This window comes from Pagrus major, chromosome 3 (assembly GCF_040436345.1).
Source record: "Pagrus major chromosome 3, Pma_NU_1.0".
Taxonomy (NCBI): Eukaryota; Metazoa; Chordata; class Actinopteri; order Spariformes; family Sparidae; genus Pagrus; species Pagrus major.
In genome coordinates, this window is record NC_133217.1 from 2,781,998 (window position 1) to 2,808,534 (window position 26,537).

At 42.5% G+C, this 26,537-nt stretch overlaps 1 protein-coding gene across 1 annotated transcript in view; it reads right to left on the reverse strand.

The window, feature by feature from the left end:
• The window catches only part of grin2da (glutamate receptor, ionotropic, N-methyl D-aspartate 2D, a), a 126,492-nt gene that overhangs the window by 66,339 nt on the left and 33,616 nt on the right, over nt 1-26,537 (reverse strand). Inside the window, exon 7 of the mRNA XM_073463685.1 lies at nt 4,241-4,355. Within this exon, the coding sequence (XP_073319786.1) occupies nt 4,241-4,355 (115 nt within the window). The remainder of the gene's footprint in view (nt 1-4,240; nt 4,356-26,537) is intronic.

Below are 26,537 nucleotides of genomic sequence, written 5' to 3' on the forward strand. Positions count from 1 at the left end.
ATTACTCTGTGTTGTTAGGTTGTAAAATCCTTTCTGCGTCTTTAAACTGAACTGAAATTGGATTCAGCTTTGTGTGCTTTAGGATTCCAGCTCTCTTGTCATGATGATTAAAAAGACGCTGCAGCTTTCTTGTCTTATTCGCTCATTGATCAACTGTGTACTTCTCTGCTTACACTCGAACAACAAACAAATGGAGGACGACTTGCTGTATGGTTGCATCACATAACATCTAACTTAATAAAACTCACAGACGTCAAACAGGAGAGATGAGTTCAAAAGCTTGTGTGAAAGAAGGCTCAGTTGGCGGCAGAACAACAAAAATCAACACAGGAAAGAACCCCATAATTTCCAGTATGATCTGAAGCGCAGTTACACATAATAACAACCTAACGAGAACATAGTTTGATGCAGGAAAAAATGGCATCAAATCGTTTAAACAACATCCTTTTATCACAGCCGGATAGCCCGGATAAATATTAGCAGTTAATGTTTCTGCATACCAGAGACTCGTCAAAGGTTGACATTGTTATATGTATATAAGCTGACTTTCACATTTGGAGGTGGCGGGGGAGGTGATGCTGTTAGTACAAGTCAAAGGCTGCCAAGTAAACGCAGTTCGACTCCATGTGGAGATTTCCAGACGTTTTTGTGGTGACCATTTTTGACGTGAAGGCGGACCATCTTCAGCCGTTTTTGTGGTCATATAACAAGGTGTGTTTTTGAAGGACATTTTCTGCTGTTTTTGTGGCAGCCAAAACAGGCTATCTTAAGCCAAACCATGATGTTTTCGTAACCCTGTAGTTACTTGTTGCTGATAAAGTGTGATATATTGGTGGCACACAAAATTGGTAACAGCTGTGTATGTTTCTTTACCGTCTGCTGGGTACTCCAGCAGGAAAGTGTGGCTAGAGTTATTCCAATTCCTGGTAGAGGAAGGTAGGGAGGCAGGAGGAAATTACAAAAGCATGCAATTTGCCTTAAGACCAAATTCTTTGCTGGACCAAACATTCATCTCTCTGTGAATTTTCTGCCTCTGAGAGTCCTGACAAATACAGTACCAGATCTCCCTACGAGCACTACAGCCAGCGCTCGTTCCGCTGCCCTAAAGGTTGCTGTGCACGGCAAATGCACTTCATGATTCAGTTCAGGAGAGGTTAATTCAGCAGATATACGCCTGGGAAATGGGATGTTCAGATAAATGAGGTTGGAAAGAACCACTGGGCAGTTAGGGTCAAGTGCTGGTCTCTCAGGGAGGAGTAGCGCACTGTCTATCCTGTGCTTGGCCATTATCCCGCAGATCAAAAGCAGCCGTACGACATTCACTTCAAATGAGGCTGAATTAAGGCCTTTGTCCATTAAATATGAGAGTCCTTGGCTCAAAGAAATGGACTAAATGTTAAATGACAGTCCAGTCCATTGTATTTATTTTTAGTGCTCTCATCCTTTTAAAAGTCTATGAACCAGAGAGGGATCATAAAGACTGTAAAAAGAATAAATATTGTTAAATCCTACAGCGGGATTTCATTTTTTGAAACATGACATGGGTATCCTGATGACTTCCTCCTCGTCTCACCCGAATGTCAGACATAAAAGAGGAGCCATCTTTAGAGAGCAGCAGTGCAAAGTGAACCCTTATCTGTCAGTTTTTCTGCCTGCTGTAGCCAATTTTTCCTCCTCTATCTTTCCAAACCTGTGGAGTACAAGACAGCAACCTATCTCCTCTGTCAGTATCTCAGTCTTCATTCAGTATGAATTCAATAGAGTAATGTTGAGGTGCATCAAAAGCCAGAAAATGGTAAAATGGCACTATGAATCCCACAGACGGAGTAGTATGTGTTGCTGCTTCTTGCACCAGGCTCTACTTTACCTCTCTGCTCTCCTGTAAGGTTAACTACTGCCAGAGGAATCACAGCCTGGATGTGTTGAACTCAAGGAAAGACTGAGTGAGACATGAATAAAAAAGCTGACACGCTCCCAAAATAAATGCCCCTTGTTCCGCAATCAAACGATAAGAGGCAGCGCTTTTTATTTTTCATGAGCGCTGCCGATTTGTCAGATTTTAAACTAAAGTATCACCAGTAACTTTAATATTTCCCCTGATTTGAATCTTGCTCCGAGGCGTGTTCATCTTCTGCAAAACAAGATCGGGGTCAATTTTGGATCATAAGCATGCATGATGTATGAAACTCTGCAAACAGCAGCATTCAGTCGAAGGGTTTTCAGATGCAAATTGCCAACAGTAAGTCAGAATTTTATAGAAAGTCCAGAGGGAGACACATTATGCAGTGCAGTGACAAGTTAATGTGTTTTATCATGGATGTTGACAACTGAAAAAGGGGGATTTAGAGGCCGATTCAGATCAAAGATTCGCTGTGTGACACTCAGAAGGATTGAAGCTGGTGACAGAAGAACGGCAAAATGAGATTTTTAGGTCAAAAGTGTCGAGCAGAAACTGCTGTAATGTTACTAGTCTTACTACAGTAGTTCCTTTCTGATTGATTGTTCACCTTATACATGTTAAGACACTGCAGCCTGTCTGATCGTGTAATCTGCCAAATAGAAAAAGCTTGTTGTAATCAAAGTATGCCATTCTGCTTTTTAGGATTAAATCAAAAGTGAAGAACATTGTGTCAATTTGTGATTATTCATCTTATTCTGAAACGATAGCATTAATTTATCAATCTGAAACAGTCTCTACTCTTCTGGTTATCTTTGAACCCTTTCTTTATCCATCTGGCTTTGTTAAATCGAAACAGAAAAGGGGCTTCCCCAGTTTGATGGCATAATTACTATATTTACATGCACAAAATATTCAGTTTTTGCCATGAATAAAAAAAGCCCTTCAACCACCCTCTTGAAAATGTCATTGTGATAATTATGCTTATCCCAAAACCTGTTGATATCCAAGTCTTTTATTATTTTTGAAAGTAGGTGTGTTTGTCCTTCTGACCAGAATTGTGGACTTTCCGTTCAGTAAAACATCTCCACCCTTACAAACTGTTGGCTAGATGTTACAACCTGTGGTTAAACCCCCTTCTCAAATTGGGAATATTGTCATTTTCTGAACAATGGACTATTAAACCCGATCACGATCCACCCCTTGTCTCCGCCACTTTGCCCTTCCCCTCTGTTTTGCACGTTCAAACCAAGGGTTATAAGAAATCTCCGTCATTTCAGTGTATGACAAGCGTAAAATACTCCCTATTAGTTTGCTGATGTCTCAGCTAGCTAACGTTACATTGTTCTGGCTCATTTGTGCCCGACAGTCCCACATTTTGACATATTTCAATTTTGAGCCTCAGTGTACATGTAAATGTTGTCAATGTTGGAAGAAAACGATCGCTCTAAATACCATTTGAGGATGTAGCAGTATGATGTAACTCATCTGAAACTATCCCAAACCATGAAAAACAGCCCCGGAGCGAAGATACATCGACAGGGGCCTCCACATAATTACACAGGTGTAATAAATCCTGCTCAGATTAACTTCTGGCAATAATTGAGTTTACTTATTGCTTAAATCCAGCTTAATGCACTTTAATCTGTGTCCTTCATCCATCTGTCTCTTCCAGCGCCGAGCTGATAAACTGTTGAGCACTGCACCTTTTCAGGAGGAAGTTCAGCTTTGACAAGAAGGTGAAGAACTAACACTTTGAAACTCAAGGACTCATAGAGATGGTGCATGTTTAATACAATGCTTTCTTTTTTTCCCCCAAAGGTCGATTTTTCCTTTTTTGGTTATCGTCCTTAAGACGAGCGAGGCCTTAAAGTCTGCACTCACCAGTAAACATATTGAGTCAGGAAAGGTCAGGAGCAAATGGAACACAGCGGGATAGAGCAAAAAGGTTTGCTTGTTTTTCTCAGGTCGAACGAAGACCTGAGGAATTGAAAGTGCCCTCACAGGGCAGCGTCTTGGATTTGGAGCTATTACTGTACAAATGCTACACATGGCCCCTGACAGAGAGAATATTGGACTGTGAGTTAGCGCGGGCTAACAAGGCCGACAAACCCTAACGAAAGAGTGGAGGGTGAAGAAGAGAGGAGGAGGAGGAGTGGAGCGAGCTTTGGGTGAAAGTAATTACATCTGAGGGAGAGAGACAGAGAGAGAGACAGTGAGATAGCAGAAAGGTGAAACTGAGCAGTGATGAGTTAGCATGTTTGATGGGCTGTGAAATTGCAGTTAGCCAGTCTAGCCGCTGCGCTGTGATAATTAGTGCCAGTTGCACAGCTGCGTACTGACCTCCTCCCAGCCTCTCCCATTGGTGTAGGAGATGACATCCAGCAGCGGTTTGGACAGGTAGCCGTCGTTGTTGAAGGAATAGTCCCGCCCACCGATGGATATGTTGGTGAAGTACCTGTGAGAGGAGACACGAGAGTGAAGTTATTTCATGGATGGAGACCATGTAAGCGGAAAAGGAAACAGGTGTGCCGGTATCTCTGTGTGGTTATTAAGGCACCATGTCCTGCAAAAGTAGTTCAATTTCAACTGTGGAAGACAAGTGGTACAACAATCAACTGAAACATTTATGAAAAGTTGCTGTGTCTGCCGAGCCTGATACTCCGACTGAACTTTCTGTTTATATTTCATCTACTCATCCTGATATCAGATGAATAATACTGGAATTCTTGTTATTAGGGGGATTTATTCTGTTTTGGTTTGCCCTCATGACTCAGTTCCACCTACATCAACTTCAGTAAACGCAGGAGCTGCATTAGCGGTTCATCAGAGCATGTAACACAACACCCTGAGCAGATATATCGCTCTCATCCACAATAATCACCATTTTCCAGATGCTATTTTTCATGGATGTAGCTTAGTGAGGCAGCTGTGTACTGTAGAAAGATGAGTCCCCTTTATTAGTCATCTGAGCTCTGATCGGTTGACTGTTCCTCCCACCACTGGAGTCATCCATCAGTGGGCCCAACACCAGCCTCATTTGAATCATGCGAGCGACAGTTCAGAGGTCTGTGACCATGCTAATGTGCTACACTAACTGTCCACTGGAGTGTAGCTTATTACTTTCAACTATATGCATTTGGTTGGATGCAGTTGGTGTCTTGTATAATTCAATGTTGGACAAAGGCTTCTTCCAAATGAATATGTAATGCACGTTAATTTAAAGACATCATATGTAAACATTTCTGCATCAAAATGTCTAAAATCGACCAGACTTTTGTAATATATATATATTTTATTGAGCTGTGTACATGCATTATCCCAGGAGTTGAAAGTAAAATCCTCCTGATCTACTCGTCCCTCACTTGCCTTATGAAATAGATGTGCAAAGTATAAGTAAGTGTAGTTTCTAAAAATGTTCGAACCGAGAGAAATCCACAAGTTCCCTCAAGTAATGCTGCTTTTCATGTGGTCACCTGTCGCTAAAACATCAAGTCAGAGAATGAGGAACGAGAAAAAACAGAGTGAATGAAACTTTCAAACCTCGTCTGTTAACATTTTATCAGTAATGGTGGCTGCTTAACAAAGAAGAAAAAACTCCCATGATCCCACACTGCTTATATCTTTCTGTTTTGTTTTGATTGAGAGACCTCGAGCAGCAGAAATGACATACTGTGTGTTTAAGCTGCTCTTATATGATAATGATGCCCATTTTATTATTACTTAAAGTCAAGTGAAGTCTTTCTTTACAGAGGCTGCTAATTTTGACAGCTTTTTTAAAGGTAAGAAGAGGTCGGCTAATTATCTCCCTGCTTTGTGTTTAAATCAATAAACTTTCAGAAGAGTTGATTGAAAGCTGAGAGCGGACAGCAGAGGCTGATGTGAGTACGGCTGAAGCTAAAAGAATTGAGGAGAAGCCGTTGGACGCTGAGCTAAACCAAACATACCTCATCCAAGTTTAGGCTAATGAAAGTGAGCTGAGCCTGACTATCTGAGTCTGAAATGTCCTGCAAAAGCCATCAGAACCCAGAGCATTAACCCTGTTTCTTTAAAATCATGACAACTAACCTTCACCCTGCTCCCAAAGCAGTTAACTCTTTTGATTTTAATGGCCTCACTAGCGCCATCCACAGTCTCACCACACAACACCATCAGTAACTCCCACTGGGTTGTTTCAATTAATTGAAATTATAATGTTTCAACACACAACCGTAATACTTAAACACACCCCATTATTATCTAAAATATATACTTTTACTAAAACAGAAATCAAGCTATTTGTGCCGTTTCAGAAAAAAAAGAGAAAAACCAAATGAGAGAATAAAAAAAGCTCGGGGAAAAAAAGGAAATCGGGCAATCAGAGCTGTGGAGGTAGAGCCGAGACCTTCACTGCAGGGAACAAACATCAGGGACCCAAGACAAAACACATTTCTGTTGATATGAGTGGAAATCACATCGGGGGTGTAGAGACCGAGAGGTGGGAGAAACAAAGAGCCGAGAGGAGGTGATGCAGGGAGGGAGAGATGAGATAAAGAGCAGGATTCACTAAAAAACGCTCTTCCACGTCTTCAGCTGCACTCTGGTGCCACACAACAGCGGGAGGTTTGCAGGAGGAGACAAAATACAAGGGGAGAGACGCTGAAAGAGTGTCGACATCGCAGGACAAATACTTGAGAATACTTTTAAAACCAAGAAAGACAAAAGCAGCGTGAGAGAGAGAGAGAGAGAGAGAGAGAGAGAGAGAGAGAGAGAGCTTTATCTTTGATGTCTTTTAATGAAATATCTACCTTAAAAGCGTCGGGACCAAAAAGCACATCAAAGCTTCATAATGAAACCATCCCAGACACAGAGGCGACGGCGCTGAGAGAAAACCTCAACAACATCTCAAATAACACTTAATCAACCGCAATCAGACTTCAAAACTCCACACACTGCAGAACCCAGCTCAGAAAAAAGAGATAAGCTCCAGTTACTGCAGGGAGTAAGCAGCTAAGAGCACAATTAAAGACTTCTAAAGTACTAATATATCACATTTCCATATCAAAAAAAGAAAGACAGTCATTTAGATTCTGTGTCGAAGTGCTCAGATCTTATCTGTAGGTAAACGTAGCGATACCTCAGCGTGAGAATACAAGTGAAGATCATCATTCAAAGTCTAAGAGTGCAAAAGTATTAACATCAAATAATAATATCAATCAATGTCATTAATGATTGTCGCTGGCAAATGTGGAGATCATTTTATCTACTGCTGGATAGTGTAACTCAAATAATACATCATAAGTATTTAGTAATTATGTGGTAACAAATATCTGAAGTTATCGACAAAAAATTACAATATTGGCTTTGAAAATGTGGTAAATGGAAGTAAAAGCTTAAAATGGAAATACTTCCAATCAGTAAGATAGTTGATTTTTGAGTCTCATTCGAACTTCAGAATATTCTTTTTCGAAAAAGGGGCTTTAAGTAAAGTACAAATACCTCTTAGTTGTACCTGACACACTTTCTGACAGCTCATCTTTGAAGGCGTTGTTGCGTCGCACCTGGTTTTACACATGAAAAGTTGTGGAATTAGTTGCGTGAAGAATGAAAGAAGAGAGACGGAGTCAGTCACTGCGTAGAGACGCTGTGATGGTTTAACTGTCTGTTTGGGAAAGTTCCAATAAAATCATCTCCCAGTTTGTTGCCAACATAAATGCCACAACGCCAAACTCATCAACCTGACCACTGAAACAAAGACAACACTGCTCAGCTGGAACGTCACGATGACTTGATTTGTTGGCAGGACAAGCAACAAATAACGATCTGTACACATCAATCATAAACCAATGGAGTTGGTATGTCTGTCTACTGGTTCATCTGTCTCTGAGTCTCTGAGTCTGTCATTTCACTCTGACTCATATTAAATAAAGGCGGTCAGGGGTCGGGGGGTGAGCGTGAGTTTGGTTTTTGATTATTTGATTTATTTATTTTGATGTTTTTGTCTCCGTCTTCTTCTTACACACACCTGTCTCTTTTCTGTACTGGCAACACATTGTTAATGCACTATTGATTATTCAATAAAGTTTTTTTTAAAAGTTGTCAGACACAGTCCCCTCGTAATCTGTTGTAAGAGTCGGGACAGTAAAACTATTCTACTGTATTTACCATCATGAGTTGAGCCTTTAATCCTCATTGGTCCGGTCATATGTTGGTTTTAAGGTGTGTATCAAATGCAGGAGAATTAATAAAGCAGCTTATAGATTATATGCATACTCCAGTTATCATATTCTGCTTTCTAATCATAAGTACATGAGCTCTTATCCCTGCTACTGTAAATGAAAAACGATGTTAAGTATTTTTATCTGTATTCTGAAAATGTACATTTCTGTAAGAGGCGTCGAGCAGAAGCTTTTCTTCAGAGTGAGAGCTGACGGAGCTGCAGCCGACTGGAGAGTCAGTCTCCACTGCACTGTTGATTCACTGTGGCTTCAGCTCCCAGAGGGGAACCGGTGGGCTCATTCTGAATTTAAAAATAAATGGTCAGCTCACTAATTGGTTGAGAGAAAAAACCTGGCTTTCCTTATAGTATGCAGTGTACGCCAGAGGGGAGGATGCACAGCCTCGTTGATATGCAGGCGGATGTGAACAGTGACTGCTGCTGTCGTTGCAAACAAACAGTACGATCCAGCAGACATGATGAGGCAGAGAGGCTGAAACTGCAGCGTGAATGCAGCATCGACAGGAGAGTTGAACCTGAATTGCTTCCAGGTTGTGTTGATATACATTTCTACTCTATAATCACACTGCGGGTCTCTGCTGCAACCTCCTGTAATCCAGCGATGGAGCGTTCAGTAGGTGAGCAGCGCGATGATAAACACTACAGGAGCCATTATATTACATTATATTACAGAATGTTTGTAATCATCTCGGGCTGCAGCTGAAATAAAAAAAAAAATCCACCATGTGAGTACAGATGTAACACGGCGTGCACTCCCCCAGAGGCACTCTGACATAAAAGGTACTCGCGCCAACTCATGTCCACCTCCGTCGTGACTGGAAAGTGTTGGGCCTCCCTGGCAGCAGCTTTGTAAGAGGTGACCTGTGACCTGTGCACGCGAGCACCTGATGCTGCCCGACATGTGGGAGGTCCCTGAGGACTCCAGTGGGTTTTCTTTCACCTGGTTTCACCTCTGCAGAGAACAGAGAAGTCTCAGCCTCGAGGCTCAGAGCACCTGCAGGCAGGAGTGTCTCCATCCCTTCGGCCCGGCCAGTGCCAATCTGCAGCTGAGTGCAGGGTTATATCTATCCTATGCTCCCTTGTTTCCTCTCACCTCCTCTACCCTTTTATTCTTCACCCACCCTCTCTGCCTCCCTACCACCTCAAAATCCTTTTGATTTTCCCCAGGCAGAAAGTACAGTTCAGTACAGAAAAGCAGCGAAGCAGAGGCCCGACAGTAGCGAAGGAACTGGAAGAGAAACAGCAGGAGGTGGGGGAGGAGGCGGACAGAGCAGAAGAGCAGAGGAGAAGGTGGAGGAGAGAGAGAGAGAGAGAGAGAGAGAGAGAGAGAGAGAGACTGCCAGACACAGAGAGAGACGGTGAGACAGCGAGGGGAGAGATGGTGGCATACAGAGGAGGAGAGAGGCAGAGTGAGCTGCATGGCACAGAAACATGAGCTGCTTCACCGAGACGGGAGGCTTCAAACAGGCTCGACCCAGCCGCTGCTCCAAGGAAAAACCCAACACACACACATCAGAGAGTGTTGAACAGCCAGTGTCATCACATTAATGCTACATAACTGGTCATAAACAGACAAGATCAGCAGCCAGCAGTCCTTATTTTGCATTAAGAGGTTTTGTGGGACTGAGTTGCAAGTGTTCATTGAGTTCGTGGTGAGATCACTAACAAAGATCTTGATAATACTAAACACTAACTTTGGCAAACTCCATCTCAGAGAAGCTGTTACTGTTACTCCTAAAGCAGACCGACGGAGCAGATGGAGGTGGAGACGGTGTTACATGGATGGGAAAACTGAAGAAAAAGTTGTAGTGTCAGCCTCGAGTGATTTTACAGTTCACTGATGGTTAAAATACGACTGATGAACACAAATCACAGCATCTGTCCACTATTTGCTGATGTTACTGCAATCAGACATTCATATATATATATACAGTATATATATACAGTATATTAATGTTTTAGACTCCAGCCTGGGGCATCTGCTTGGCAGAATTATTAAAAAACAGACACGCAAGTGGCGGTAAACTTGTTTTTCCTTCCTTCTTATCAGGAGGAGGGAGGTGGTAGTGCCGTGACAGCTGATGATGTGGCCACAAAACCTGTATTTTGAGCCAAAACATGATCTTTTCCTGACCAAGTGCTTTATGTCCCTAAACCATAGTTTCAAGTATATCTTTCTCAAGTTTCCAAGTTTTAACACATCTGTTGTTGGCAAAAGCTGATATTAAACGCACAGTCTCAACTACACGATGCATTTTGTTGCATAAACGGATCGAACGCCAACACAAGCAACAGCCCTGCTTCTGTGACAGGAAGCAGCAGGTTTTATGGGAGATTTTAGGAGGTGTTTAATATCGAAGTGTTGTTGTGGTCTATGCTTCTTTTTTTGGATATTTTTAATTGAAAGCTGTCAAGTGATTTTTTCTATTAACCCACCCACCTGTCAACCAAACAATGAGCCCACTTCGTCTGAGAACTGTGAGTTCCTCGGATCATTTCTATATTATTAACAAGTTTTGAAGTTTCTGCCAAGTTCTTCTCCTGCTTTTCCCAAACAAATCATTATTCAAACATGTTTATGAAGGCACTGAATAATGAGCTCTGTCCTTCTGTTATGGTTAGTTTATTCTCACCTATTCTTCTATGTTTTCTGCAAGAAGTGGTTGTTGACAGTGGACAAGTAAAACTCACCCACTGTCAATGGGAAATGAGTCTATTTTTAGCAGGTTTACCAGAGTTTATAAAACCTATACACACTTATTTATGTGTAAAATGTCATTAAATCATTTGTTTTTGACAGCATGGAGCCGGCTGTTGTTTAAATGTTGGAAGAAATACCCCTTTAATTCATGAATGAAGACTGAATTGACATCAAAATTGCTATCATGTCTGCAGCAGTGTGAAATAAACCCAGCAGGGATGTGGGAGGTTTTTAGTTTTATTCAGACGGCACAAAAACACGAGATACGAGCCTAAAAATCCTGTCTCAATTTGCATATCAGCTCCCCTGTTTTTTTCTTCACGGATGGTTTTTCTGGCTGTGGCACCGGCTGGATTTAGGGACTGTGAGACATCGCTGCAAATTAGAGAGATGTGAGCAGCAATTAAAAAAGGTCCAACTGTTGAAATACATCACACAGTGTGCAGAAGATGTTTCCCAGAGAAAAAACCTTCTAAGATATTCACTGCTTCCTGTAACACACGGAGAAGTTTTCACAAGCTGCGTAAAGGTCAAACACCTACTTTTGGCTACATGATCATTAACTTAACTTGATGTATATTTTTGTGAAAATGTCACAGATTATTACTGTAAACTCCAGCTGCAAACCAGCACTGTAACGGCAGAGAGCGGAGGGAGGGGCGAGCGAGAGAGGAGGATAATACAGGATGAAAGGGTGAGAGAGAGAGAGTGAAGCAGGAGGGTTAAGAGTGCCTCTGTGGGAGATGCTGCTCTCCGTCTGTATTATACCTGCACAACAGCAGAGCCTGATTTAATCAATGAATTCATTACCGGGGCACGTGGCAGCCGTGCATCAAACGGGGGGAGTTCCCTGTGGAATTACTACCTGTTTTATTACTTTATAGAGCGCGAAAGAAGAGAGAAGAGACGGAGATGAAAACAGAGATATCAAGAGGAGAGATAAAAGAGCAGAGAGAGGCAATAGAGACCGGAGAGAGAGAGATGGATGGACTGGTTTGGGTTTGAAAAGCAACGATTCAGAGATATAATTGAGGGTAAAACTCAGCTCACCTCAGTTAATCCACCTTTTCATCCGCAGGAATAAAGTTTACCCAGCTCACAGAGTCCCTGGTGCAAAAACCTTGTCACAGAAAACCTCGGATAATGAGGTCTGTGGGAACCTCAGGGTGGCCGCAGCTGGGTGACACATACAGCTGGAAATAACACATCTGAATGGGTCTGAATAACTTCTTCTTTTCCCAGTTATGGCCAACTCTCTTCAACCCTCTTTTTTTTGAGCAGAGTTGCCAAACACAGATTTTATTTTTGGAAAGCAAGAGTTTAAAAAATGTTGTAAAAAAAGAGTTTAGCTGAGTCTCCAAGTATTATCCCTCTCCAGCAGGATGGTTGACTTGAACCAGCTTAATACCTTCCTCGATTACAATGAGCTGATATAGATCATATTTATGGAAAATGATTTTATGTATTATAGAAGCAGTGGTGCCCATAGGGGGTGGCCATGGGGGGGTACAGCTACCCTAACATGATTGAGTTAAATGAAGTTAAATATTTACTGTCCTTTTAGCTAGTCTTTGCCATCTTATGAGAAAAATATGGCGTTGAGCATGTAGCATGCAGCTGGATTTTTAGAGCTTGTTTGCTGAAAACTACTGAAAGCACTGAGATTGAGCCATAACTGCATCATAAAACCAAAACTATGAACTAAAAGAGGCTGAAAAACAATAGAATGTATATAATGATCTAAATATCAAATAATCAAGCTCGAAATAACTCTTTGAATTTGGAGTTGGTGGATACAGGCCAGCTGATTGGTCAGTCAGTTTCTGTTCTCCCTCACTTGGTGATAAGCCTGTTATTTCACCTCGCTGCTCTGCCATTGGCCAACTCTCCCCTCCGTTGTGGCTCTTTTCTAACCAATCACACCGAAATGCCCTCTCAGCCTGGAAACTACGTGCGTGGAGCCGACAGCAGATACTTCAAAGTAGACACGAGGAGAAAAAAAGCCTGTTGCTTTCTGTCGTGCGAGCAGCAGATTCGTCGATATCTTGTGTGGAAAATGAATCGATTCTGCGTTGTGCTCGCTCAGATTAATGGTGATTTCAAAAGATAACAAACAAGACTTGGGCATGATAATTTATTTATATTTATTTTGTGCTAGCGCTGATGATGATTAATGATGAGAGCCAGCAACACTGAGCTTGTATGTTGGCAAAACTGTTGGCTGGCCATCATTTTTATTAGCTCTCATTAATGTGATAAACAGAAACAAATATAAACAAACAGACGAGCGTCGTGAATTCCCTGCATTTGTACAAGATTTTAGACATCATACATTCATCTAGTGAGTGCTAAATTATTTTAAAGTACTCAGTTCAGACCAATCAAACCATACAAGAAACTCTGCTTCTAATATAAACAGCATTTTTATATGAAAGGGAAAAAAACCCAAACATTTCCATTACCTTTTGTAAACAAATTGAAATGTTCTAGCTATGAAGAATCTACTTTAACCGGCCGGTAAGGACGAAATGATTAAATAACATTTTCCATTTCTATTAAAAATTCCATAAAAGACTCTCAGCTGCAGCAGAGATACAGAAATCTGGACTATGGACACACGGATAAAAGATCCATCAGGGCAGAGAGGATGGAGAGTGAGTGCATGTGTGTGTGTGTGTGCATGTGTATGTGTGTGTGTGTGCCTGAAAGTCTGTCTGATATGTAGGAGTGTGTACTAATGGTTTACAGTCCTGCTTCTAATAAGCACCAAAGATCTCGCCGGCTGATACGTGTGTGCGTGTGTGATTTTCCATCAGTGGAAACATTTCAGCCTCTTTGCCGGCTGCCGCAGGAACGCTTCCTGCGTAACCATGACAACTTCTTCAAAAGGGGGAAGAGAGACGGGAGTTGGAGAGAACATGATAAAAAAGAAAGAGAAGCGACGGAGAGAGAAAAGTTAGTCTGATTGATCAAGAAACATTTCACGCTTCTTAGAATGAAAGTCTGGGATTTGTCAGAAATGATCCGCCATCTCTCTTCATCTTTCTATCCTCTTACCTGTCACTCTGCTTTAAATGCAGGAATGCTGCATTAAAGTTAAAGCATTTAGTGTTGAAAAAGAAAATAAAAAGAGAGAATAAATAATCACAAGATGGGTGCAATCCTCAACAGCGGTCGCCAAGCAAAGATCACTCCTCGTGTCCACATCCTGTAAGTTAAGAGAGATCTCATAATCACCTTTATCTTTATATATTTTAACTGCATTATGCTTTGACTGTGGATACTCAACATCTTATCAAGAGGAAACTGCAGCAGTATGAAATTAAAGACTATCAGACCAGTTCAAATGTGACGTTTGAAAGAAAAGAGCAGATCACAGGCATGGCCGCTCCTGAGAGCAATCACGGCATATGAGTGATTTTCCTGTCAAAAGGACGGAGCTTTAAAAAGGCACCGTTAGGCTTGATGACGTGTGAAGGTGTGCTGTTTAACCTCAGTAAGACACCAGTCTACCAGGCCTCCCTACAAAAATGGAAATGTCATTTGTTTAAACCAGGTTGAACAGAATGAAGAGAATAATGACGGTTTTGGACTAAAGTAGAAGACTGCATTGGGATTAGGATCCCTGCAAATCTAGTGAGAACATTTGGTTTTAACTTTGCTGCAGGTCGGCGCCGCAGTCAAAAAAAACCTAAGAACAGCACGACCTGGGAATCAGCTAGTGCTAGTATGAAGGATGGAGTCAACAGCTACAGTTAAAAAGACCCCAGCAGGTCGTTATGATACAAAAGTAAAGCAAAGGCAAGTCGAACCTTCGGACAAATTTCTTAGCTGTTCCTGACAAAGATCGATCACAAAATCAATGTTGTGCTGGTTCGAAAAGTCAGAATGTTTACGGCTGGAGGCAGAAATCCAGCGGTAAATCCTCGCACAGGACTCCGGACCAAAAGGGGAAATTCAACAGTTTATCACAACAGCATGCCAAACATTTCATTCCTTCAGCTTCTCCACTTGCAGATTGTCTCCGTCTGACACTACTGTTGATTAAATATCTTGTGGTTTCTGACTCTTTTGGATTATCTCTCTTATTCATTTTCCATGCACCTTGGGCGTAGGTTAGTTGTGCCCTGAACTCCACACTCTGGTTGGATGAAACAAGAGATTTAGAGATTACCTTGGGAAAATAGTGACAGCCAAGTACAAGATAGTATAAAAAAAACAGTGGGTCCAATGCTACATTTAAAATTTTTTAAAAAGGTTTAAAAATTGTCTCCACACCTTTAATTTCCACCTCGCCACGTAAGAGAAACAGAATGTCTGGTGTTGGCACTTAACGTTGAGGTACAGAAGGAATCCAGTTAATCCGTATCCATCCACTATGGATATAATTTACCGAGCAGTTCCTGTAGCTGCTTCGCAGTACACATTTGTTTTGCCAGCAGAAAGCTTTTTATGTAGGACAGCAACAGCAGGAAGTGATCACTCATTTTATATAACACATAACACAACGCCATTTTATCTGCAATTGCCATTAAATATATTAAAATCCTGTCATTACCTCTTTATATAGGGGTCTTTATTGTTAGTTACCTCGTCAGCGAGGTAAACAACTGTACTGTGCCCTGCTGCGGTGTGGAGAACTTCTCACACTGTGCGCAGCAGGAAGTCAGATCACAGCTGTAATTATTATTGACAGACCTCTTCATTAAAACAATGTCAGTGTGGTCGGCTCGTCTGGAAAAGAGACGCAGCTGCTACTCTGTGGTAATCCTGACAAAGTAGCTGCGTTTGTGTTTGCTGTAGTATTAAACTACTTGCTGGTACCATGGTAACCACGCGTGACGCCAAATCAACCAGTACTGAAAGCTTAAGGACTTCAACTTTTGCACTGCGACTACAGCTCTGATACAGAGCATTGATTACATTAATGTACATTAAAGTACGTTGCCAACATTGACAACTAAGAGCACATTGAGCGCTCCGGTACAGTGTCAGTGTCCTGATTTCAGCTGGGAGTTCGTTCCACCACCGTGAGGCCGGGACACTGACGAGCCCTGACAAAGATGACCTACCACAGACCACAGCATTCAATTCTGATCGCTGACAATTATCGAATTATCTTTCGACTGAAAGGTTTTTTGTAATCGACCTGGAGCCACACAAAGATCTGTGAGTAAACACTGATCGATAGGTTGGGGGACCCCTGCTGCAGAGGCAGCGCTGCAGACTGACTGAAAATTACAGAACGAAGGAGCACAAATGAGAATAAAGGAGGAGGTCTTGTGGGTTTTCTGTTTGTTGCTGGATTTCTGGACTTATAGCTGACTTTGGGCTGGAAATGCTCTCTTAGATCAGTCTCAAGTCTTCAAGCAGCGACGTTTGCGATCATATGTTAGGAGCACTAAAGGAAAAGGCTGACTTTCCAAATTCAGACCACGTTCAGGGGATCATAAGCATTAAACTGAGAGGGAAACTGCCTCAACAGTCCTCTTTCTACTGATCATCGGGAGGCTGGTTCTGTTTCTATAAGAGGTTTTGACAAATTATACTCACAAGATTGTCAATATGGTATTTAAATGTACATTTCTCATATAGCCAGATGCCGAGGTATTTTTTATTCAGTAACTCTCACAATGTTTGATCCATTCGCGGTGGATATATACACACTGCTACGATCAATATCTCCGATTCTGGTGAACAGCATGAAGTTTGTTTAGCATTTAGTAGTCTTGTAAAGGGAAGTTGCTGCGGCTCGATGGCTCGTTGTACCGACTCACTCACTGTTGATCGACTGATTCAACAGGCTGACCGACAGAATAAACAGTACAACAACATAAAACAAGACTAAACTACTGTTACTGGATAGGATTCAATAGTTTCCCAGTCATTGTGAGGACCTTGCTGTCACATTTCCATTTAAAATAAAGTGAATCCACTGCGTCTTGACATCCTCAGATGGGAGCAGATGAAGACCTGTGTGTCAAATCTTGCAGACAACAACAGAGCGTATGTTTATGACAGCGAGGCTGCCAAACGGACGACTGCAGTTCAAGTCACACCAGTGGATATTTTGCTTTTGTGGCGACAAAAACAGGTATTTTAAGCCAAACCATGATGTTCTCCTAACCCTAACCAAGCGTTTTTTGTCCGTGAACCTAACCAGAGCATAAAAAAAGCGTTGTGATGAAGCAGAAATAGAAAAATCAAACCTTAAACCTTAACACAAATAAAATTGCAACATAAATCTGTTGTTTTGCAGAAATGTACTTCGCTAACATTGATGGCGCTGCTGTAAAGCTGACTATGAGGCCTTTTATTTAAATCAAAGCTTTGTGCACAAAGGTAGATAACAACAGCGCCTGTAGCCTCACACAGGTGAATAATCACCATCTGCCTCTGTTATCTGCTATAGGATATTTACATCCAAACAACAACAACAAAGTTTGTGTCGTAGTGTGATCATTTCTGTCCAATCTGTCTTCTCTTTGAAACGGCCTGTTGGTGTTTTAAACCGCTAGCTGCTATAACGTGTGTGAATATAACACACTCTCCCACTCCATCTCCCTTTCGGCTGCTCTCTCTGTCTGTTAGCATGATGCAGTGGATACAGCCGATTCAGCTTCCATTTTTAAATTTCCCCCATTTTCCTTCATTTATAACGAGGCTAACCCATTAGAGAGTTAGATAAATAGATGGATGAATGAATAAATAAGAGCCCTCTGCAGCGGATACTCAATGGGCTTCTCGTCAGCACCCGGCCTGCTCTCCCTGCCTCTCCTCTTATTGACTAAGATGATTCATAGTTCATCACTTTCCCCGGACGGAGTCGCAGCGATTCTGAGGCCCGTCCTCTGGAAAGGAACGCACCAGCAGAGCCGTCTCTGCTCTTACACTGTGAAGAATAATGTTCGTCTCACATGCTGTTGAACACACACACACACATAGACAATGTATGAAAGAGAGAGAGAAAGGCCTTTGGCTGAATCACACAACAGAAATGAAAGGCTTGGAACCACGAACACCAACGGTGGGGGGGAGGGGGCGGTCTGACAGCGATGTAAAGGCTATCATGACTCCTGTGTGACTCATAGATTCTGCAGCGAGGGAGCACAAATCTGCAGTGTGTTTTAACTGGTCTACATATGGCTGTTTAATATTCATAAATCATTACAAGCTCCATCAGGAGACATTTTAAGTTGTTGTCAAGAGGACTGTTGGTCTGTCCGAGCCTCAAGTGCTGCATCTTTGAATAGCGAGTCACTGGGGGAAGATCTGAGGAGACCACGGGGATGGAGGAGCTCAGTCCAGTCGAAGTTGCTAACCAGGCGTACATGTCAAATAAATTGTTCCGACTCCGTATTTTCAGGCCCAAAGAGCATGAGAGTGTTTATAGATGAGATATTAGCAGCATGGACACGTTAAATGTGCAGAAATGTTTTAGCAAAACAGTCTTTGAAAATGTTTTACTTGATTGACCTGATGACTCAAGTTTTGACGATAACATTTGCAAAACTTAACAATAGAAAACAAACTTTACACACCATAAATGTGTATGAGAAAGTCATGGGACCTACAAAAGATGGTGAAACAGTTGTTCTGAAACAAAGGAGGAAAGTATAAATGCCTTTTGGAAACAAGAAACAGCAGACGTGAAGCTACTACTTTAATATAAATGAGGGTGTCATTTGCATATTATATTATGTGTTTTGTTTTTGTTGTTTTTTTTTTTACTACTTTTTTGAACAAATGAGCACTGGTTCGTTGGAAGCCTTTGTGGGTCAGTTCTGGACCATTAACGTTCACTGATGGACAGTATGTGTCCACAGTGGTCAATAAAAAGGTTGGAGAGCCTTGACCTTCAGTCAGTAATTCTCCTGAGTCATCAAAGGCCAAAACAGCAGCAATTGTTGGAAAAGGTTACTCAGAAAAACATTTTTTTCCCTCAGAAGATCCGCCAAGAAAGTCCAAGCAAAATTTCCTTTCTAGATAGATGAAGTAAATACTTCTTAAAGGTATTGATGAAGGTTCTCAGTCATCAGTCTCAGTTTCTTAAAGATGTTTCACCTCTCATCCAAGGGGTTTCTTCAGTTCTCACTAACGGGAGGGGAGGTGCAGGCTTTTAAACTCTGTGTGGGAGTGTCCTTACAGAGTCGTTCAGGACACTTGTGGTTCGTTGACCCAGCTGGCCTTCATGTGGCTTTCTTAAGGTAAAGTCATTATATTTCTATTCATTCTGTCTGTTAAGATAATTAAGACCCTTGTGATTGTGATTATTAGCAAGTTATGTTTTTTATCTGTTGAGTCTCCACACTCAACACAGCCCGTCCTAACAGCATCCCTGCCTCCAAACAACACACTCTGATCCCTTCAGGCTGTAAACACTGAGACAGTGGATGTCTCTGTCCAGTCAAAAACATACCGTCGCTCCCTTTTTTTTGAAGGCAGTAATGGTCAACATGGGTGCAGAAAGAGAAAGAGAGTGTCCATCAGAGAAAACACAATGCGTTTTGTTGTTTTCAGTTTTTTGGCTGTTACAGCTCAGAAACTCGATCAATTCAAATGGAGGCACTCTAGTTTTCTACTTGAAGCTCAGTTGGTATTCTCGCTATCGGGGTATGTAATGCACACAACATATTCAAGGACGTCTTGCTGACTACAGAGGTATTGATTGGAATCATGTTTTAGTCTTCATCATCAACAGCCTTCAGTCTCCATCACATGGTTGGAGAGCTGTTCATTGGACAAAGAACTCTGGGGGATATTGATGAAAAACACACATGCTTTCAAGGGTAACCATTTATCTTTCCATAAACCTTCAAGGATTTCCAGACCTGTGTGAGCTTTCACAGAATAAATGCGCAGTCACCGGTATAAAATGTTGGCATTGAACAGTTCTGCAAACTTTGGATGTGTTAAAATTTGTACACGTGTGAGCTGACTTACATGTCAGGAGGCGGAAGGGATGGTCGGGGCCTAACAGCTACGCAAGAAGACTGTTAAGCCCGTGGCCACTGGTCAGGTTTTGCATTTCAGTATTTTTGAAAAGACATTGGGACATCTCCAGCTGTATCTGTGGCAACACGACCATGTGTTTTAAGCCTTAACATGACATTTCTGTAGCTCTAACTAAGTTGTTGAAAATGTAAAACTGACTTGACTCATTGGCAACATTTATTCTGGTGAAGTTTGACTTCGCTTTGAGAATATGTTTCTTCTGCACATATGATGCATGTGTGTATCTTGTAAGCCCGTGAGAGTTGGGTACTCACGATGCGTGACACTGAAATGAAATCAGTATGATCAAAGATGTGCAGTTCACTGCTGCAGCCCTCACAGTCTTATGAAAGAGGAGGAGGAGGAGGCGCAGAGAGGAAGCTGTGCTCGAGAAATTAAAGGGAGAGAATAGAGAGCAATGATGAAAAAATAAAAAGCGAAGATGTTGAATGAAAGGAATATGCCCTTGGTCTCTGGTCCGTAGCAGAATAATTATTTCATGCTCTGGACTCAAGTAGAGATGGAGGATAAAAAAAAAAAGAAAAAAAAGAATCCTGCTGACAAATAAGAAATTATTCATCCAGCCGGGGCTTTGATTCCTCTGTGGAGCAAAAACGAAAGAATTTGGCTTTTTCAAACAGGATGAAAAAGGTGCAGCGTATCAATGGACGCTCTCAGTTCGGCGTGCTGCTCTCTCATTTTTCTGATTTCGACCTCAAATTCTCTTTTCTCTTGCTCACGCTCTCCTCGTCTCTGCGTCTCTTCACCCCTTAGTTCTGAAATTTCCCTAGAAGTCAATCCACCTCTTTCATCTTTTTTCTCACTCGCTCCCCTCCTCTTTGAATCCCCTTGATTTCTCTCTCGCCTCTTTGCCCTCCTCCCTCTATCCGAGTCTATCAATCTCCCTCTTTCTCCGCGTCTTTCGTTTCCGTCTCTCTCCCTCGTCCCGACAGGGTTGTCATGGTGATGTGGGCAGCTTGGCATTACATGTGTTTTCATTAACGCCGTACATGGCCGGGGCCTGCAGGATGTTACAGCGCAGCTCCGTCCTGACGGCGACGTTACAAATGGGAAGAGATGTATGGAAGAGGGGGAAAGTAGGGATGAAGTGAGTAACAGAGGAGGAGAGGTGGATGCAGGTGAACAGGTGATCGTGAGTGTGTTCAAGTGCATCTCCAGCTGTGACAGCTAACAGGCGAATAATCTGGAGAGCCTCGACAGGAGTCACTACAATATTTTGCTGATATCAGCGGCGGAAATCACCTGAGAAGCTGCAACAAAATGTCATTTTGTGATTCGATCTTTCTAAAAGGGATCACAAAGAGGTATGAATGCAGTACTTATGACGGAGAGGTAGGAAGGAGGAGCGTACTCATGAAGAAATGTTAAAGCATGCTGTTATCAATATTTCTTTATTAATAATCAAACTACGACACACACGCAACAGTAATTTCCAGATTTTGCGGTTCCTCTCAGCTCATCGGAGCGTTTCAGCATCTTTCAGTGTGTTGGTTCTGGTTACAGCCATCAACATTTCTTTGGTTCACTCTCCCCTCCCGATTTACAAATGGTAAATCGAGCCATTCACACGCACTCACACACCAGGAGCAAATTGGGGTTCAGTATCTTGGCCAAGGACACTTCGACATGAAGACTGCAGGGGTCGGGAATCAAACCACCGACCCTCCGAGCCACAGCTGCCCTAACATGGTCAAGTTAGCGATAACAAACATGCAGCATCTGGTTACACAATGACTACTGTCTTCACTAATCGTACTTCACACACACATAGTTTAATTTTCACGCCTAGGTGAAACACTTACGCTGTCCTCTCATGGATCGGCTGGTCTGTTACACACTTCAACATAAGGCTGGGCAGGTTTGCTATGTTCTATAAATACATTGATTAATTCTTAAATAACAACGGTGCTAAATGCTCCAATCATATATAAACAAGCCAAATAGCCATCACAAACATATGATTTGCAAAACTTTTATACCCTCCGAGCAATTACGGCTCACTCTCTAAATAACTTGCTCTCAAAGTCCGTCTCGCTCGGTCTTCGGCTCAGGGAGCGCTGAACAAACCTTCAGACTCAGAGGGGACTCTCTGAAATGGAAGTTAATATGGCTCCTATGCACAACTGTGCATACAGATGCAAGGTTTCAGACTCACATTTGCTTGTTTCAGGGTTATTGACAAAGAATGTTCATTCCCAAATCTAACATCAGAAGCTAAAAAGCCACTAAAGACGTAGAAAAGTAATTTGATGGCAGAGGAGACACATTCCTGTAATTTCTGCTTAAGCAGCTCAGGATTTATTGTAATTCCATCTTTCTTTTCAATCCTTCGACTTCCAGCTTACTTTCCGCCAGCAAATACCACCGTACTACATATTGGTATGCAACCGGAGGCCGAAAATATGATAAATGTCAAAAAGTTTCACGATGTAACCTTTAATAAAATGTCAAGTACAGGGCTGGGTAATAACTCCACTTTTTTTAAAATAAATCCAATTACCGGGAAAATAAAAACTAAATGAATTAATGGCTGTTAAAATGTCTGTCACTCAGTACAAATTTTTATAATTACCCCATCAAGTGCTTGAAATACAGCAGGGAGAGGATGGAAGGAATGAATGTCTGTGAGGGAGAAGAGGAAGGAGTGAGGGGGAGACACATGAGGATAGCCAGAAGTAAATATATGGGGAGGTGATTGGAGAGAGGCAGGGAGAAGGAAGGATGTGAGCAGAGATGAAGGGAAGGAAAGAAAAGGAGAAAGAGAATCTGAGGGGGAAACAGAGAGCTGAAGAGGAAGCGGCAGAATGAGAAGTGAGACAGACGGAGCAAACAAGAAGTGATGGAGAGGCAGGAGGAGCGGGGAGACAATTAAAGATGGAGGGGAGGAGGGGGAGGATGGAACAAGCAGGGGAGGGAGGGTGGAAGGGGAGAGCAGCTATTTCAACATCAAAAAGCATCGAGAGGAATTTAATGTTCCTTTTACAGCTCCATTTGCATGTTTATAAGCAGGAGTGGCAGCTCTTGTATTAGACACACATGCACACACACACACACACACACACACACACACACACACACACACTCATATTAGCACTTCACTCCCATCATCACACTGATGTGACTGCCTTCATTAGCGCCGATAGGACAGGTCGCAGCGAGGATGCAGTAGGGAGTGTGTGCAAGTGTGAGAGTGTGTGTGTGTGTGTGTTTCAAAGTTGACAGCTTTCACGCCAATTGGCAGCAGAAGTCACGGAGACCCGAGAAGATCTGCTCGCCGTCACTGACAAACCGGTGATTTAAGCATGCAGCAAATGCAGCGAGTCAACTGCACATCAGGAGCACCTGCTGTCTGCTGTCGGCTGCGAGCAGGTGAATCCAACAGAGCGCCTCGGCCCCAAGCTGATTAAGTAACGACGCAGGTAATGTGGGTGTTTGTGACGCCGCGTGGAGAGAGGCGTCTTCTTTGCTCTTCCTCCTCCACGGGGGAGGTCGAATTAGGCTGCGTGCAGCTTGAGGTCGTGGGAATGTTGTGAAGTGAGCGTGACAGAAAAGAGGCAAACTGTGGAAACGATCGCATGAAACGAGACGCAGCGGTAAAGAGGCAGTCTGACAGTCAAAGTGGAGGGAAGGGATGTTTTTAAAAGACTAATTTGCTTGATGCTTTTACAGAAGTCTAGACTAGTTGACTGGCCTCAGAAAACAGTCACAATTGAGCACGAGGATAAGTTTACACAAAAATAAAATCTACGCATCCCCTCATCCCCATGTGGATCAACATTTGGGTGAAGGCAGTCTCCATCAGTGCGTTCCCAGAGGACGTTGCTTTGCTGCAAGTTGAGCCTGTGTCAGCTTTTTTTTTGCCATCTGTGTCAACACATCAGTCCTATTTAATTGGAAAAGGGGGCCGTCGTGTGTTCGGACCATTGACTGTAGATAAAGACAGATGACATGGCTCCTCTTCTAGCCTAAATGTCCCAGATACAATCGCTGCCATATTGCAGTGATGGAGTCTCTTGAAGCCAGAGTCACAGCAGTGATCAGGGGTTGAAGCTGCGCCAATCGAGTTCCCGCCCAACTCAATCGCTGTCAATCTTGGGATCACATTTCCTTTGTATGACATCAAATAACCAATTAAAACCAAACTTATCAGACAAATTAACACTTTGACACTCATCAATGTGAAAAGAATGACCTAAAATTACAGAAACCGTCAGTGATCAAGATGCTTTGGCTTCATTTTTGGGGAGCTGTCAAAGTTAGAGCCCATGTCCACATAATGTTGTTTTCTGAGCGCCAGCATCTTTTTTCCAATCATTCCCACTGAGGCCTAATGAAAAAGCGCTTCGCCCAGCTTCTCTTTTCAGAGCACTACGCATTTTTTGTGCGGCCGCTCCAAGCGCTTCAGAAAAGCGCTGAAGATGTCACCATCGCTCTTTTTTAAGGCAATCAATCACACATTAGATTGGTTGCCTGGTTTGTCATCCGTCACCCTGGTAACCAAGAAAATGTAATCGCAGCTTCTATCTGGCTGTCTATCCTGAGCTTTCTCAGACAGACGCTGATACAGAGACAGAGAAGCCCATTGAAGTGAGCAGACTGTGTGTGCACTGAATGTTGCTGCTGAGTGTTATAGGCTTGTTATTAGCTGTGTAGTCAGCCCACTGTTACCATAGTGTTAGCTGATGTCAATCAAACCAACGTGCAGCATTTTTGTCTTTGCCAGCGCTTTTCTGATAGGAATACAACTTTATGTGTCCTTACATTAAGAGGTAAAACTGCGCTGCACTTTCCAGAAAAAAAACATTTTGAATCAATAAGATTTGGAGTTTCTCTTGTCACATATTACCTAACACTTTTGCTGCAGAAGAAGTAAAGGAAAAACCTCACTAACAACAGATGCTGAGAGTGAACTTAATGCTCATGCACTGAATAAATTGTAGGCTGAGTCAGCGTTGTTTCACTGAGCCTTTTAAAACAGAAAAAAACTCAGATGGAAAAATGGTAGATCATTACTTTAATACCCACTGTTTGTGGGAGTGCCTCACCCTGAAACTACAGTGGAAGAGAAACCTTTCTCCAGGGATGCTGCACAGGATCACACACACACACACACACACACACTCTGAACAGAGTCCGTGATCGTAGTCCCTGTTTGGTATTCCCTTGTTGGCATGGTGATGTGATTCCTGTCACCTCGAGAGCAGAGCAGCACACTGCAGAGAGAGCGTGATCAATTGATTAAGCTTCCCGCGTAGTCTATGTTCGTGATGCATCTGTGTCTTATGGTCTTTGATGTATCGGAGTCTATCTGTGTATTGACGTATTTATGCATTCTCATGCCTCTGTGTGTCTCTGAGTGTGTGAACCTGCAGAAATCTTTGACTCCTCCTGTCTCTTTCGATGCCTCCACCTTCCCCTTCCTCCTCCTGTCTCTCTTTTTCTTCCTGCCTGCCACCGTGCAGTATACGCGTCCGAATCCAATTATCCAATTTACATGCAAAACGACGCATCAGATGCCTTTGTGACCGCGGTCCCCGGAGGAGCCGAGATGGGAGACAAAGATGGGCAGGAGAGCAGAGCAGAAAGGTAGATGGATGGATGGAAGGAGTGCTAGATAAAGTGAAAGGGGAAGGTGGAGGGGTTGATTTAATAAGTGAGGAGGGGGGAATGACAAATGAAAGAGATGAAGAGTAGAGGAGCGAGAGCGATGGGAGGAGGGGAGATTTGTATATGAATGGAATAGAAGGAGGGAGTGTGAGGGAGGAAATTGATGGAGAATGACAGATTGAAAAGACAAATAACAAGCTAACCGACTGAGCTAATGGGTGATGGAATGAATGTATCAATCAAACAGTAAATCAATTAATCAATCAATCAATGGGAGATTCTGAATACATACAAGTGGCTTTTCACTGAGGCTAATTATAGAGGTCTCTGAACACAGCGACAAGAAAGAAGTGTGACAATAAGAACATTAGACAAACTCACAAACATCTGGATTTTATCGATATTCGATGGGAAAGGGTACTATTGGCATTTATTCCTGGGTCAAATGACTCTGAAGTGATCACTTGTGGTGTGAATCAGCTCCAGCTCCGATCGGCTGTGATGGAAACATGACATCAGGGTGGACACGCTAGTGTTCGCCCCTTTTCCGACACCTGTTGAAGCTCTGAATGCTGGCATGTGAATAGTTTTAATCAGTCTCCATTCAGGCTGATGACGGCGTTGAGACTGAAGAGGAGGACATTGACAGGCGACCATGGTAACCCTGCTCCTTCCTAACGTTCCCTGTTTCCCTGACACGGACGTCCATGATGTGAATGTGACACACCGGAAGAAAAAACAACACAAGAACAGACTTGTAACCTGGCAATGAGAAAGGAGTCCAGTGCCTGTTGTTAGTCTGCATATATCCGTTCATTTGGGTGTATTATTTAAAAGAGAAAATGGAGGCACAGCGGACATTTGAGTTCACAAACTCAGTTTCTGGTTCAACATCATCTGCTGTTGCAGAGTTGTCTATGTTTTCCTCTGCAAAGATCGTTACCAACATTTCAATTAAATATCATCGCCTCTCTTTTTCTTTATATTTCCCGCCTGACCATTCTGTGTTTCTTTATGCCTGTGTACAACTTTTCCAATTCGTGACTTACTCATTAACAGTCTAATTGGTCAGACTCAACAATTGACTGTCTTTCTCCAGA